The sequence below is a fragment of the Penicillium riverlandense genome, assembly GCF_028828495.1.
Source record: "Penicillium riverlandense strain IBT 135883 chromosome Unknown utg000001l_segment0_segment0, whole genome shotgun sequence".
Classification (NCBI taxonomy): Eukaryota; Fungi; Ascomycota; class Eurotiomycetes; order Eurotiales; family Aspergillaceae; genus Penicillium; species Penicillium riverlandense.
Genome location: NW_026643194.1, coordinates 5,313,473 through 5,328,412, shown reverse-complemented (window position 1 = coordinate 5,328,412; position 14,940 = coordinate 5,313,473). Strand labels below are relative to the sequence as shown.

The window sequence follows — 14,940 nt, the reverse complement described above, 5'->3', positions numbered from 1 at the left end:
AGGGCTGGAGGATCATCAGTCTTCCAGAAGGAAATATGTTTGACTCTTTCCGAGTGCGACACAGGCGTGGCAGACTGGAACCTGCAGCGGGCTTGGTCCACAACCACCACCACCCCGACACTGGATGACGGCAAGGGCCCCTGTCACATCCACTAGTCCGTCATCTTCGGTTCGGCCAGGATGCTTTCCCCTGAGTGTGACGATGTTCTGCACAGTCGGCATCCCCGACCCACCAGCTAGTGACTTCTAGCCGTTTTCTTTTGCCGCGCGCTTTTCCTGTTTGCATGGCCGACCGATGGCCCCATTTGACCGTCACTTCCTCGCGCTATTGAATTTTTTTATCTCCGCAGGATGAAGGATTGGCGGGCCTGACAGAGGGGACCTCCATGCTGAACAAGCAAGTACTAGTGGCCCGAAGCACTGTGTGTCGCCTGGTCGATCGAGATCGAGAACCCAACCCTGCTAGTGCAATATACTCCATGAACTATCACCATACATACAATGCGCCATGCGGAGTACTACGGAGTACATACTGCGGACCATGATGTTCTGCCGTATTGTTCTACCGTGTGTTCTACCATGGTTCTCCCCCAATTGCAGAACCCTGGTCGCTCCGATCTGATCTGATTTTTCGGCTCCACCCGAAGCTTCTCCCCCTCCGCGTCTTTATTGATTGTCTTTTCCCACACCTACTACCCCTTGAACTCTCAAGCAAGCGCAACCATGTCACACGAAATGGCCTACATGGGCCCGCGGGGTACGTTGATCATTGCATTGTTATTGTCCGTTTGAGTCTGACTGTAAAAAAAAGCCTTCAACCACGATCAAAGCAGTGACGCCGAGGCGGAGTACGACCGGCTCCGCGATCTCGCGCGTCAGGAGGCCTCGAAGCGCAACTCGTGTTTCCAGCGTGTACGTTGATACCCTTTGACCGCGACCTGTCGAAAATGTCACTGATGTTGATCGGAACCAGTCGCAAGAGGCATACTCGAGCGGCGATGGCGCCGGCGCCAAACACCTGTCGGAGGAAGGCAAGGCGCACGGGCGCAAGATGGACGAGTACAACAAGCAAGCCTCCGAGTTCATTTTCCGGGAGAACAACGCGCCGGGGCGCGTCGAGGCCGATACCATCGATCTGCATGGCCAGTTCGTCGAGGAGGCCGAGGATATCCTGGAGGAGCGCATCAAGTACGCCAAGGCGCATGGGCAGAACCACCTTCACGTTATCGTTGGCAAAGGTAACCACAGTGCCAATCACGTCCAAAAAATAAAGCCGCGCGTCGAGCAGGTCTGCCGTGAGCTGGGCCTGCAGTATTCCACTGAGGAGAACGCCGGTCGCATGTACATCAACCTCACTGGCGGCGCGGCGGTCATGCCGCCTTCGTCGTCGCACCAGCACCAGCCCTCCCACCAGCAATACCCCGGTCAACAGCACCATCCTCAGCAGCAGCCTCAACAGCAGGACCAGGTGGAGCAAGTGGTTAATGCGGTGCTGCCCAGGGTCATGCGCAAGCTCGAGAAGGCTTGCTGCGTGGTTATGTAAACTGGAGGATTTCAAGGTGTTTGGGGTTTACATAGAGATTTAGTCTGGCTATTTTAGCAACAAACATATTTCCATTAATTCCAATGCGCATGGGCAAACCAAAAATTCAAACATTCAACATATTGAGGGTATATCATCAAACGATTCATCCGAAACATCATAACTCCATGGCCCATTCTGATGACAACAACAACAACACTTACTCCTGCTCCTCCGAGTCCACCAGCGTCGTCGACACAATCTTTTCCACCATCCCACGCACCAACTGCCCATCCCCCGCGCCATTAATCCTTGGAGTCGAATCAATCACCTCAATCAGCGACAGCGCACGATCGCGCAGCTCCCGCACCACCTCGCGCGTATGCCGGAAACTCCCCGTGCTCTGCATATATTGCAGCGCATAGCGCTTCACCTCCTCGTCGCGCGGCTTCTGCTTGAGGATACTGATGAGCTGCAGGTTATTGGGGTTGGAGCGGATGCTGTGGATAATCGGGAATGAGAATTTGCCCTCGGTCAGATCCTCGCAGAGACCCTTGTTCTGGGTGTAGGTCGTGTTGGACAGATTCAAGTAGTCATCGCAGATCTGGAAGATCAGGCCCATGACGTTCACGAGCGGCACACAATCCTTGCCCGTGGTGCTCTCGGCTTGCATCAGCTTGACTGCGAGGCGGAAGAGTCCGCCCGTCTTGTTGCCCACCATTTCGAGGTACTCGTCTTCCGTTGGGCAGGTGAGCGTGTCCCGCCAGAAGAGGTCCATGCCCTGACCGCGGTGCAGGTTCAGGAGCTCCTTGACGTATATATCGAGTGCGACGGGGTTGTTCAGGCGTTGGACTTCCTGCAGGGCGAGGAAGTAGACGTAGTTGGCGGAGTTGATGGTTTGCGCGGTGCCGAAGATGTTGTGCGCGACGGGGATGCCGCGTCGGAGAACGGAGTTGTCCTCGACGTCGTCGATTCTGCAGGTCATCCGATGGGTCAGTGAGGGAAACGAGACAAAACACAAAAAAGACTTACAGCAGCGATGCCGTGTGCAGCATCGTGACCACCTTGGTGATGATTGCCAGGCTCTCTGGCGGAACCTGAAGCCACGAGTCGAACGCGGCGATGAGCTGGCGACGCACATCCTTGCCCGGGTGTTCATGCATGTAGTCGTAGGGACCCAGCACGATCTTCTCGTTTTTCGGCGACCACGTCCCATGCTTGTGCTTTGTGCCGTCGACGCTGGACTTGTTGCGCCGGTGCTTGGACTTCGCCGGCACCCCGGGACGAGTCGACGGCGATTCTCCTTCGGTGGTGGACATTGTTCGTCGGTGGACAGGGCCGTTTGTAGCGCTAACGGAACTGGTTCGTGGGGGGACAGGGCCGGGAGGTTGGAAGGAAGAGCTCATGCTGGATGCCTGGGCTCTCGCTTGTAGGGATGAAACAGCTCTTTTCGGAGGGGGAAGAGCGAGGTAGGTGACGCCGGGCAGGCACCAGCATACGAACTAGAACGATACTAGCTCGAGCGCCACGAGCAGCAAATGATCTAGACGAGGTCACACTTGCACATGTTGTTGCGTGGGGATCATGAGGCAGGCCATGACGCAGCGGGCGGGTGACTAAGCACGGGTAAGGAACCAAGCCCTAACGATGTACCGACGGGGGCAAAGGTGGCTGGACGGGTGTTGCTGGGTGTGTCTGACTGAGCGAGCTGAAACACATGCAAAGGATGATGAGGGTCCATCGGCAGTTCCGAGATCAGAAATGCCCCACTGTTTACGAGATCCAGCGGAGGCGCATCGGAGATGAAATAAATTCAGCCATCCTTCGCATAGCAACTGGTAACAAGCCAGACAGGTTCAAAGCCAGGATCTAGCCAGCTAGTTATAATTAACAACATTAGACTCCAGTCTCTGACGCCATCGCGGACGATCGTGCAAGGGACAATCAAGGCAGAGACAAAGAAGGAAGTAAGTGGCCCGGCGTCGTCCCGGCAACCATCTTTATTTACCTCCGTGGCGGAGCTGAACCCGATCCATCTCATCTCATCGTCAGACACGGACCACCCTTCGTATGATTTGATAAGGGATATGCGCCCGCCAGCCTTGCTCTCTCTTTCGTTTTGATTGCGCCGGTGTTCCCCTGCGCAGCTTTAGCCCTCTCCCTCTGCACATCTCTACCCATGGAGACGCTGCTGGCGCATTCGTTTGACTATCTCTCGTCTTACGAGCCCAGCAAGATCCGCAAAGGATTGCGCCAGGTGGAGGGCCTGCTGGCGCAGATATGTCTGTCCAAGTCCCGGGCTTCCGCCGCAGCTGCGGACCGGCGGCGCTCACTGCTCTCCTTTGACGCGCCGCAGCCGGTGCCCAAGTCCCTCTCTGAGCTGCGCGATGATCCGGCATTTCGGGAATTCTTCAAGTTACAGGAAAGCTTCCAATGGAACGGTATGTTGATTGTTCCAAGTTTTGTGCGCGCGACCTTCTGATCTTTTCTTTCTAGTGGCCATGCGCTTGGTGGCCTGTCTTGAACACCTCCTCGGACGAGGCAGCAATGGCACGAACGATATGCTCATCGTCTGCACGCTGGACCTCATCCAAGGCGCGCTCCTCCTGCACCCGCCGTCGCGCACTCTCTTCTGCCGAGAAATCTACATGAACCTTCTCCTCGATCTCCTGGACCCAATCAACTGCCCAGCCATCCAGTCCGCCACGCTCCTCACCCTCGTCACCGCACTGCTCGACTGTCCCGCCAATACGCGCACCTTTGAGAACCTCGATGGTCTTCTGACCGTGACCTCTCTGTTCAAGCAGCGCGCCACCTCCCGCGAGGTGAAGCTCAAGCTCGTCGAGTTCCTGTACTTCTATCTCATGCCTGAGACGCCCGTGCTTGCCAACGGCGCCAGTTCTCCCGGCCTCCAGCGCAGCCCCAGCAAACTCTCGAGAAACCCGCACGGCTCGAGGCCCGGCAGTGAGGGCGGCAAGCAAATGCCCCGTGACACGCGCACAACGGACGAGAAACAGGCTCTGCTGGGCCGATACCTGAATAACGTGGAGGACCTCGTTGAGGACCTCAAGGAGACTGCCCCGTTCGGGGCAACGGTGTACTAAACGACCTTTTTGTTTCATGGCGATGACCCATTCCAAGCCGTGATGATTGCTATTGTGTGCGATGACCGCTTCCGTTAATTTCGGTGACTTGACTCTTTTTTCCCTTCTTATTCCCCCTTTTGTTCTTTTCTTCACGAGCTTTCGAGTGATGCTTTTGTCCGCCCGAATGGCGTGATATGTGATTCAAGATTGATGCTTTCTGCCTTCTTGCCATTCCCTTTCCTGTCTTCCTTTCTTTTGCCTCCTCATTCTCTCCGATTCTGCTTTTCTTCCATTCTGGAATTGTGTCGACCTCTCGATTAGGCCCCTTGCCTGGCCTTGGATATTTTCCTTCTGTCTCTTTATGGCGACATGATTGTGTATGATTCTTCATTGTGATATTTTTAGTTCACTACAATATGATCTTGTACGATAACACTACTAGTCCGACACTTCATGGTATTGCTGCCGTATATAGTTAGTGCGCCCGAGCTACTGGGATTTATTCCCCGAACCATTCATCCTTATCTAGCAACTACAATGGTTTCCATTAAATGAGCTAAAGTTATTCGGATCACTAAGAATGATGATTCTCATCCAGTTCTAGGATTATCATGCCTAGCGCATCTTGTTGACCGATGAAGGGATGAAGGGCCTATACCACAACCATTTCACGCACATAACCTAGACTTAGCTCCTAGATATATCTTTCGTCCGATACCAGAAAAACAGCTATATTAGAGAAGAGATGAAGCCTAAAATAATAACTACCAGTATCGTCTGTATCAAATGCGAGTAGGAGACATACTTTTCATTTCGGATAGTATAGTAACAGAAAGAATCGCCTAGGTACTGATCCTTGCTAATTAGGTTACTCTTCGTGCTAATTTTGAATTGGGTTTTAGGCCGACAGCCGTTTTCTTAGTGTATAGAAGGCTTTTGTAGCTGTGTCAGGACTTGTGCTTATTCTCGAGGCTACATTGTGGCTCTATATTGTGCGGCTGCCCCTACCGCTACAATCTCGACCTCCTCCGTCATTAGCTGTACCAGCCGAGAAGAAATTTGTGTCTGTGAATCCATGGAAAACAATTTTGTCACGCAATTCAAGGTAGAAAAGCATAGGGAGGCTGTCGCGAAGGCGAAAGGCTCAGAAAACACGAGCCAGCACGTTATGCAGCAATTGATTTCTTAGGACGGACTGGTTCTGAGCCATATACTAGGGTATTAAGGGATTCTGTAGCAGGGGAAGACTTGGGTTGCGTAGAAACAGGCAGTTGTCTTGCCAAAGAGTGAACGTCTCGTGATAGTTCGTAGAGGAAAACAGGCTAAGAGGAAAAGAGCAACTGGATTCTGGATTTTTACTGAAGGAAGCGAATGAGAATATCGCTAAAGAAAACAAGAGCTGGGGCTACGCAATAGCGAAGCAAGCATAAATGATGGATATCAACAAACAATGTAGAATGAATGCAGACGACATATAACTCTAGCTCGACCAGCGATGGCATCAGGGACTAAGCTACCTGGAAAGCGAGGACCGAGAAGAGATCTTGTAGCATGAAATTGGCGCGCATACATGTTGGAAGTTGAAAAAGTCACGACAGGCGTTGTCTTGTTCCCAAACGCTTGCTTCACGCTATCCATATCTTGTTCAAAAGGTAGAACGTATCCCTTGAGTGGAAGAAAGAGACTTGAGTGCTTTTGCTCCTTGAAAGAGATCATATTGCTATGGAACATTGTAGAACAGAGGTGCTCATTAGAGGACATAAGTAGCGTCGGCTGCTACTCTTCCTACGCGTGTAGGTATGTATGAGAAGGTAGCGGTTGTCTTAATAACATAGAAGTTAGTAGTGGTTCTTAGAGGTAGGAGAGAGATAGGGAATTGATGACAACAGATAAGTAGGCAAAGTGAATGGCATTTAGATAGGATCTTAAAGCAGAATAATCAGCTACGCGGCCTCAATAGCTGCAAGTAGTAGGATAACACGGATTTATAGATGAAATCTAAGGGGCGTGGAGCCCGAATGTTTTAATCTAAACCTTTGGGCAGAGGTCAAACGAAACAATTGACGGATTCGAGAAAAGAAAGAGTGCGGATACCACTAGCTTAAGGACGCGCCTCCACTTGAGCTTCTGATGCCCGTATCTAGAAAAGTTCGAATGAAATTCTGAAAAAGCTGGGATATCCGCCTCAGGGTGTGGGTTGGGACTTCGATGTTTAACAAAGACATAAATTAAGGGGCACATAAAAAATCAGAGAAGATGTGAGGCATCTCACCTATTTCATCTGGTCCCTAGGGGAAAGGTTTGTAAATACCGGTAGTTCCATCGCGAGTCCCACTTTATGCATCTGATCCACGCGTCTATAATAGCTCGAATGCAATTCTCAAAAAAAAAATAAAAATAAAAAAAAATATAGAGTACTAGGCCCATGCGGCTAAGCACATCGATCTGTTACAGAGACGTAATCTAAACTACGCATGAAAGATCAACGAATGTGTGAAGAAGCTCGAGTCTCTAGTCTGGTCGTTGTAGAACGTTGACCAGAACCTCGGCTGATTGGTCAATCCACTTATCTTGTCACCTGATAGCGGGATCTACATGTGGAGTGATCTGCAAGCCTGATAGTGAATGCCAGGCAGTATAAATACAATGGTAGTGACTCGTTCGAATCTTTGTGCGTTCGCTTCCTTCTTCTTTCCTCCCACAACAGCAACATCAACATCACCACCACCACCACCAGTCTCTCCCTCCCTCCCACCACTCGTAAGTCTTCATCTACATCTCCATCTCCATCATCATCACCATCTCCCTCTGTCTCTGCAACTTTGCCCGTCCCTCTGCAAGACCCTCTGCAATACCCTCTGCAATACCCTCTGCAATACCCTCTGCAATACCCTCTGCAATACCCTCTGCAAATTTCTATCCCACTCTCTATGATACACACACATATGCATACGCATCTACACATACTAACATCTGCTGTTAGATTAAATGACTGACACCATGTCCGCCACCCCCCGGTGGCACCGGCCCGCCCGGTGGGCCCCCCACTGGGAAGAACCCGCCGTCCGATTGCCAGGGGTGGGGTCCCCCCTCCGGCCAAGAAGGTCGGCAAGGTGGTGAGTACTACACATCCTGCTATCTGTTTTTGTTCGATATGTTAATATGTACAATTAGCAGCGCATGCTGTGCTATGGTACATGCCCATGTATCGAATATCTTTATACGGGAAGTTGACATGAAGAAGTCTGCAATAACTGGGGACACAAGTCGCACGCCTGCCCAGTTTGGGCTAGGTGGTTGAAGTTTGAAGAAAATCACTCCGTGAACGAGGAGACAGAGCCTTCTGGCGCGATGTCTTGATTCGCACTGGGCAGATTGCCCGTCCCGCCCTCCCCAATGCTGGCCCCCCGCTCCGCTCACCCCATCCGCGAGTCCGCTCCCGCCCATGCCCCCAACCCCCCCCCACCTCCTCGGGACGCCCCCGTCCTGCTCCCCGCGAGGAGCAGGACCGGGTTCGTTGCTGGGCCCGGGGGCTCTCCCAGGAGGGGCGCGCGGCTCAAGACAACCCCCGCCGCCAGCGCCGAGGCCAAGGGTATGTGCACACATGACGATCGAACGATTGAATCTTAATACTGACAGTTGGATCTAGCAAGGAGAAGAAGTGATCTGGTACGGACAAGGGGAATGTACATAGCATTGGGATAGCCAGAAAGTGGCGTTGACGCGAAGAGAAGAACTCGATCCGACACAAGTTTGCTTCAATTGTAGAGAGGACTATAGATGTGGTGTAGCAACTCCCTTATTATGCATGTGGGTACGTTAGTACAGCTACCTGCCGGTCTCATGCGCTCATGGAGTGGAAATTGAAGAATTGGGGGACATGCATAGAGGCAAAAAAGAGTATCAATGTGAATTCGCTATGTACTTTCGAATCAGAAGGTCAGGAATGTCCAAGATTATCCCTCTAGCTCCGTAGGTATTCTGGCCCCTGGAAGCTCTGAAGGCGCAGAAGAAGCCCCCTCAGTCGCTTGTGACATAGCTGGCGGTGGTGGTGTGGATGTGTATGAATTAGGAACCGGAAGTTCTGGTATGGGGCTGTTCTTTTCCTTTCGGTGACGATTGTAAAAGAACCAAATCAAGAAGGCTATCAAGGCGATACCTCCAACTCCAACTCCTACTCCGATACCCGCTTTGGCGCCAGTGCTAAGACCACTACTCCCGGATGCAGAGCCAGTTGTACTCGTACCCGTACCCGTATCGGCATTCAGAGATGCGTTGACATGTGTGCTCGTACTCGCAGTAGCGTCGGCGTTGGTAATAGAAGTAGTAGTAGTCGTACTAGCAGTTGTGCTGTGAGGCGCTGGCGTTGAGGTGACTGCTCTGGGGCCATTGATGTTCCATCCTTCAATAGCAATCGCGCCGACGGTTGAATGGCTGGCCAAAGTGGTTGTGACAATGTGCCACGAACTTGGATCGTCATACGACGTCGAACCGTAGGTTAGAGTCATGCCAGAAGAAACGTCAGACAGACAGTCTCCCTGAATCTGGCCCGGGATTCCACCTTCAAGATAGTACCCGCTACAGCGATCTTCCGGTCAGCGAAAACTGGTTGCCCCGGGACTATAGGTCAAAAGTAAGACTCACCCAGGGCAGCACATAGCCAGTGTACTAGACACATCTTTGACCGAAGATGCGACGGTTGAATAGCCATCGGGACATGTGAGCGGCCCGATGCTAACTTCCGTTTTATAAGCCCCGCCGCCGCCTAGTAGTCCTTGCTCCCACCACGTTGTCATCGCTGGAGGGTCGCAGATCACGTCTGTGTTGATATCAAGTCCATAGCCAGGGTCGAATGCCATCAAACTCGGCCCATCGAGACGAAATGAGCCTGAACATCCTGCCGGGGCTGTCCAGATTGTGGTCAGGGGGATAAACGAAGTGACAGTGCCACTGTGCGTCTCTGCGGGATAGAGTGTGTTTGACATCACATGCCGGAACGGGTTCAATCTGGGGTAGTGACGGTTTGGAGACCCAAGGCTGGTCAAGATGAAGGTCTCGGTATTTGATGATAATCTGATAGAAGAAAGTTCATGTCAACAAGCACAATGGCACGTAGTGAGCATTATTTAACGCCAGTCTCCACCACCCCTGATTGAGCCCCAATCTATTCGGGAATTGGCCTCTAAGCACTAAGATCAATGCGCCACGTGCCTCACGCTAGCGCAGAATAGTCGTCTTGGCTACGCTTGATGGGGTAGGATGTGGCCAATGATCATTCTTACTCCAGGCCGCGAGGAGGGCCAAGAGAAACTACCGAGTCGGCGCGAGTCAGGTCAAGTTTCAATACGCCGTCGCGAGATTAGGACAGCAGATAGGACATCAAGGGCAGGTTGCTTCTTGATTTATTTGACAAAAGTCTGAAACTCTCTACATAGCGCCTAAGCGCGTAACGGGTTTCAGACTTATGGACCACCACTGTAGTTCTGTTGTTTTTTTCGCCGGTCTTTCACCGCTCGCGACCCCTTATATCGTGGGGGCCATATTTTAGCCCAATTCTCGGTGGAATCTGATTTGACGCTCCGTAATATGTCAGAACCCCCACTTGTGCACGAGAGAGCCTTGGGGAATTCTTTGTTGGGACAGTGTCATCCTCTGCACCCTCCTTAATTCCCAATAGCCTACCATGCCACCAGGAGGCGCACAGCGGCAACAGAAGCGCCCGCGGCGCCCGCAGAATTCTAAGAATTCCCAATGGCGCGTCTCGCTTGGCCCCAATTGGGCATGGAAGTCGGTCCTCACTGGCTTACTGGCCCTGGCGGTTGGGTGCTTCGTTGGGACGCCGAGTGCGGAAACAGCTTTGGACTATTTTCGGCCCATCGATAAAGACCACTATTGGGACAGCCATCGGGCGGAGGTGAAGGAGGCTTTCGTCACAAGCTGGGATGCTTACGCTAAGTATGCCTGGGGTAAGTTTATTCAGTTCTGCTTCTATCAACCCATAGCCCGCTATTTTGAATTGTTTTATTTGAAGTAAATACACAGAACAGCCATGTTAACGTCTACATGTAGGAAAGGATCGTTTCCATCCAATCTCAAAGACCGGCTCACAAATGAGTCCCAGTGGTCTAGGATGGATCATAGTCGACAGCTTGGATACTTTGATGATCATGAATTTGACTTCCGAGCTTAGTGATGCCCGCAAATGGCTTCACAGGGGTTTGACATACAACCAAGACCAGGATGTGAACACCTTCGAGACGACCATCCGCATGCTCGGGGGGCTTCTCTCCGCCCATTACTTGTCTACTCAGCTTCCGGGTGTTTCATCCCGCCGGGATCATGTTTACATGTCCAAGGCCGTTGACCTGGCAGACCGACTACTAAATGCGTACGAGACCAATTCGGGGATTCCATACGCAAGTGTCAACATTGGGAAAGGACAAGGGCTTCCATCTCACGCTGACGGTGGAGCTTCGTCGACTGCCGAAGCCACTACTCTCCAGTTGGAAATGAAATATTTGGCGCATCTTACGGGCAAAGAGCTCTACTGGCGCAAAGCCGAGCACGTCATGAAGGTCATTGATGATCATCGCATGCCGGACGGCCTTTTGCCTATCTTCGTACATCCGGATACAGGAGCCTTTAGGTACAATGAGATTCGTCTCGGAAGCCGCGGTGATTCATACTACGGTGCGCTTTCATTACTCCCAGATGGTTTCTCCAAACAAATGCTTATGCGACTACAGAATATTTGGTGAAGCAATACCTGCAAACCGCCGGACAAGAACCCATCTACCGTGAGATGTGGGAAGAGGCTTTGGCCGGCATCCAGAAACACTTGGTTACCTCTACCAAGCATTCCAAGCTCCAATTTATCGCCGAGCTTCCGCAGGGCATTGGCGGGCCATTGTCTCCAAAAATGGATCACCTCGTCTGCTTTTTGCCTGGCTCGATTGCGATCGGCGCTACTGAGGGACTGACAGAGCGCCAAGCACGCAAGTTGCCCAGCTGGAATTCGCAAAAGGAACAGCAAATGACCCTGGCGCGGGAACTCATGAAGACCTGTTGGGCAATGTATGCGGTTACTGATTCTGGTCTTTCTCCAGAGATTGCCTGGTTTGAAGCTGACGAAGCCGATCTACGACCGGTGCCTGGGTCGTCTCCCCGACCTCGAAGCAAGAATGACAAAGCCTCGTGGAAGAAGGACTTCATTATCAAGCCCTTGGACGCTCACAACTTGCAACGCCCTGAGACGGTCGAAAGTCTCTTCTTAATGTTTCGGGTAACCGAAGACCCTATCTACCGAAAATGGGGCTGGGAGATCTTCAAGGCGTTCCAGAAACACACAATCGTGGCTGACGGGGAAGGATACACATCCTTGAACGACGTTACTAAGGTCCCGCCAACGCAACGGGACAACATGGAAAGTTTCTGGCTGGTAAGGAAGCAGACCCTTTATAAGTAGCCAACCTACATACTAATTCCATGCAGGCCGAGACTTTGAAGTATCTATACCTACTGTTTTCTCCCAGGGAATATCTCCCACTCACCGAAGTTGTCTTCAACACGGAGGCCCATGTGCTACCTCGCTTCAATCAAACCAAGTTTCAGACGGGTTGGAAACGCAGGCAACATTCTTGAGGCCCTTACAAGGCCAATCTGACAATATTCTGTTAACATTGGAAATCTACCGACGAGCTAGAGATAAATAGAGGAAACCGGTCCAAGTGAAACTGTGAAACAGTCGAAAATATCTATAAATTTCTTGCAGGCAAGAGTACGCTTGTAAAGGTCAACTCAACTATGTGCGCTACTATGTATTGTTTTTTGGCATGTCAAAGTGATCTTTCTGGCTTAACGGTACTACGTGGCTCTAGCAAGGTGATTGTGGATTGGATTAGATTCTTTTCCTAGAAGATATGCTCGGTGAATATCGGGAAATTCACTTCTTCACTTTCCAGACACAGAAAACCGCCAGTCCTCGGGGAACTGGCTATACTGCACGTCGCTCCTATTGCGGAAGATATCATCGTAATGCGCAACACGAGTCTCCGGGTCCTTAGCTTGCTGATAGTACCTCTCCCCCAACGCCTGGAACACCGGATCATTCCACATTTTTGCCATCCAGGCCAGAGCATCTTGGCTCGCAGTCTCAAGGGGGATGTTGTACGTTCGGAATCGCTAGAGATCATCAGTAATCACCATCAAACAAAATTCTGAATCATAGAAAACAATACCCAGAGTATCGGCCAGAAAAACGCATCGGCGATGCTAAACCCACCAAACAGGAACCCTTCGTCGACCTCTCCCAGCGTCGCAAGCCGTTCCTGGGTACATTTCCGGGTCTCATCCCAGATGGTCAAGATACGCTCGACATCTTTTTGCGCCTCCTCGGGAATTGGGATATTACCCGAATACCGGGCGAGGAAGTTTGCGGGGAACGAGCTTCGCAGCGCGGGGAAGCCAGAATGCATCTGTGCGGCGGCGCTACGGGCCAAGGCTCTAAGCTGACGGTCTCGAGGCCAAAGGTCCAGCTCAGGATGAGATTCAGCGAGAAATTCGCAAATCGCCAGCGAGTCACCGATTGTAGTAGAGCCGAGGGAACGGCATTCTAACAGGGGGACAAATCCGGTTGGAGAGACAATTTTCACCTAATAATCCATCAGTACATGTGAATATACACATAGCAGGCGACAGCTTTACATGGGAAAGTTTCACGAATTGGCTGGTGTGCGGAATATGGAAGTATTCCAGGACAGCTTCAACCCGCGCAGTCCAGCCTAGGGCATATTAGTGATAGGTATCCGACAGTGCGGGTGTACCTTACTAGAATAGCGGGTGTAGGTGCCAATGAAATGATAATCGGGTTCCTGGTCGGCCATGATGATGTCTCTGGAGACTTTAATTTTTGACAGGGACGTCGAGGATGGAGAACGGGTTCTTTACGTACTTATCCATCCGGTGGATGACTCACCATATCAGTGTGCCGTAACTTAAACCTCAGCTTGATAAACTTCTCTATGCTTTCACTTTCATTGGAGAATAAAGTTCGCGCATAGTTCTACGATATTCTGCACGTCTGCCATGAATGGCTGACAGGGAAAGCTCCGACATATGTCAAGTAAGACGGTCTTCCTCCTTTCTGGACGGTGGTTCAGCTAACTAATGCTTGGCACTGTCAGCTTACAAATGGAGAAGGCGTAGAGAGTCACTAAGGCTACTCCGAGAATAGGCGAGATTGTCTCTAAGTTAAGATGTTTATCTTCAGCGACATAAAAGCACGCCATCTTAAACAGTGGATAGATTGCGATTAATGGCATGACAATATAAGGAGGCAATTGCGTGCACAGCATCTCCATACTTGCCTTGCGTATACACAACCTCGACAAAAGAAAGCATCAAAAGTAAAAAAGAAAACTTGCAAAAAAGAAAGAAAGGAAGAATAAGAAGAACAAGAAAATAAAGACAATCTGCCTCCCAGACCACCCGCTAATTCAAGGACTCCTAGTAGACGATGCTTGCTTGCTTGCTTCGTGGATATCATGAAAACATCATCGAGCTGAACTAAAAGCCAAAAACCCAAGAAAAATGACAAAGGATAAAGCTAACCCAGAAAGCAATCCGCCCAGCCAAGCAGGAAAAACTTAACTATACTCAACAATAAGCCTCCGCCAAGTGCGTCCTCCCTTCTCGTCGATGTCGTACATCTGCGCAACGGTCTCGGTTCTTCTCTGCACCGAGGTCGTCGGTGTTGACATGGAAAACCCGGTGTCAGCGCGGGTCTTGGCGGTCGAAGCATCAGACTTCTTTTGGGCAGGATCCTTCACGGTGCTTGTGGTACCCGCTGTCAATTTGCTGTCTGCGATCTGCTTCTGCTCGCGAACCTTCGCGGCGATAGCTCCACTGCTTGGGAACGAGCCATTCTCCGATAGTGGCCGCAGCACATTCAGTGCAGAGGGCGGCGGGGGTGTGGTCTTCAAACGTCTAGGCTTGTCCATGTTGATGTCTGGAACCACGAGGTTGAATAGCTGACTGCTCGTCTGGTTCGCCGGTTGGCTAGTCTCGATAGCGTGTGGATGAGAAGCTATAGGATGACTATAGCAGAGGGAGGCAGTGAGATCGCGTGGCGTGTTAAGGGTTCATGGCGTTTCCGATCGAGCCAGCCCAGCCCTAATGGTTTGCCCGCTCCGGTCCTTTCGTGAGTGACTCGGTTCTCAGTCGGAGAGACCGTGGACGGGTCACGGCTGGTTGGTCAGAATGGCCTGAGACTTAGGGTTTGCAAAGCAGGAAGAAATATCGGAGAGGGCTACACAAGTGGATGGTGGATGGGAC

At 51.4% G+C, this 14,940-nt stretch overlaps 8 protein-coding genes across 8 annotated transcripts; 4 read left to right on the top strand and 4 right to left on the bottom strand.

The window, feature by feature from the left end:
• Positions 1–723: 723 nt before the first annotated feature.
• N7474_002155 (Smr domain-containing protein) lies at positions 724–1,543 on the top strand (the record flags this gene model as incomplete). The annotated part of the gene is made up of 3 exons (XM_057193570.1): positions 724–757; positions 812–912; positions 974–1,543. 3 exons carry the CDS (start codon positions 724–726, stop codon positions 1,541–1,543), a joined length of 705 nt encoding a protein of 234 aa, XP_057058523.1.
• Positions 1,544–1,742: 199 nt separating this feature from the next.
• On the bottom strand, positions 1,743–2,841 carry N7474_002154 (FPP/GGPP synthase family protein; the record flags this gene model as incomplete). The annotated part of the gene is made up of 2 exons (XM_057193569.1): positions 1,743–2,496; positions 2,555–2,841. 2 exons carry the CDS (start codon positions 2,839–2,841, stop codon positions 1,743–1,745), a joined length of 1,041 nt encoding a protein of 346 aa, XP_057058522.1.
• An 860-nt stretch (positions 2,842–3,701) lies between these two features.
• On the top strand, positions 3,702–4,626 carry N7474_002153 (cell division control protein 14; the record flags this gene model as incomplete). Its single annotated transcript, XM_057193568.1, has 2 exons — positions 3,702–3,963; positions 4,019–4,626. 2 exons carry the CDS (start codon positions 3,702–3,704, stop codon positions 4,624–4,626), a joined length of 870 nt encoding a protein of 289 aa, XP_057058521.1.
• Positions 4,627–8,004: 3,378 nt separating this feature from the next.
• Positions 8,005–8,238, top strand: N7474_002152 (uncharacterized protein; the record flags this gene model as incomplete). The annotated part of the gene is made up of 1 exon (XM_057193567.1): positions 8,005–8,238. The coding sequence occupies one exon, from the start codon at positions 8,005–8,007 to the stop codon at positions 8,236–8,238; it is 234 nt and encodes a 77-aa protein (XP_057058520.1).
• Positions 8,239–8,564: 326 nt separating this feature from the next.
• N7474_002151 (uncharacterized protein) lies at positions 8,565–9,593 on the bottom strand (the record flags this gene model as incomplete). Its single annotated transcript, XM_057193566.1, has 2 exons — positions 8,565–9,186; positions 9,253–9,593. 2 exons carry the CDS (start codon positions 9,591–9,593, stop codon positions 8,565–8,567), a joined length of 963 nt encoding a protein of 320 aa, XP_057058519.1.
• A 698-nt stretch (positions 9,594–10,291) lies between these two features.
• Positions 10,292–12,249, top strand: N7474_002150 (glycoside hydrolase family 47 protein; the record flags this gene model as incomplete). The annotated part of the gene is made up of 4 exons (XM_057193565.1): positions 10,292–10,574; positions 10,678–11,298; positions 11,355–12,046; positions 12,100–12,249. 4 exons carry the CDS (start codon positions 10,292–10,294, stop codon positions 12,247–12,249), a joined length of 1,746 nt encoding a protein of 581 aa, XP_057058518.1.
• Positions 12,250–12,558: 309 nt separating this feature from the next.
• Positions 12,559–13,490, bottom strand: N7474_002149 (glutathione S-transferase; the record flags this gene model as incomplete). The annotated part of the gene is made up of 4 exons (XM_057193564.1): positions 12,559–12,789; positions 12,846–13,259; positions 13,312–13,388; positions 13,436–13,490. 4 exons carry the CDS (start codon positions 13,488–13,490, stop codon positions 12,559–12,561), a joined length of 777 nt encoding a protein of 258 aa, XP_057058517.1.
• A 762-nt stretch (positions 13,491–14,252) lies between these two features.
• Positions 14,253–14,606, bottom strand: N7474_002148 (uncharacterized protein; the record flags this gene model as incomplete). Its single annotated transcript, XM_057193563.1, has 1 exon — positions 14,253–14,606. The coding sequence occupies one exon, from the start codon at positions 14,604–14,606 to the stop codon at positions 14,253–14,255; it is 354 nt and encodes a 117-aa protein (XP_057058516.1).
• Positions 14,607–14,940: the final 334 nt, after the last annotated feature.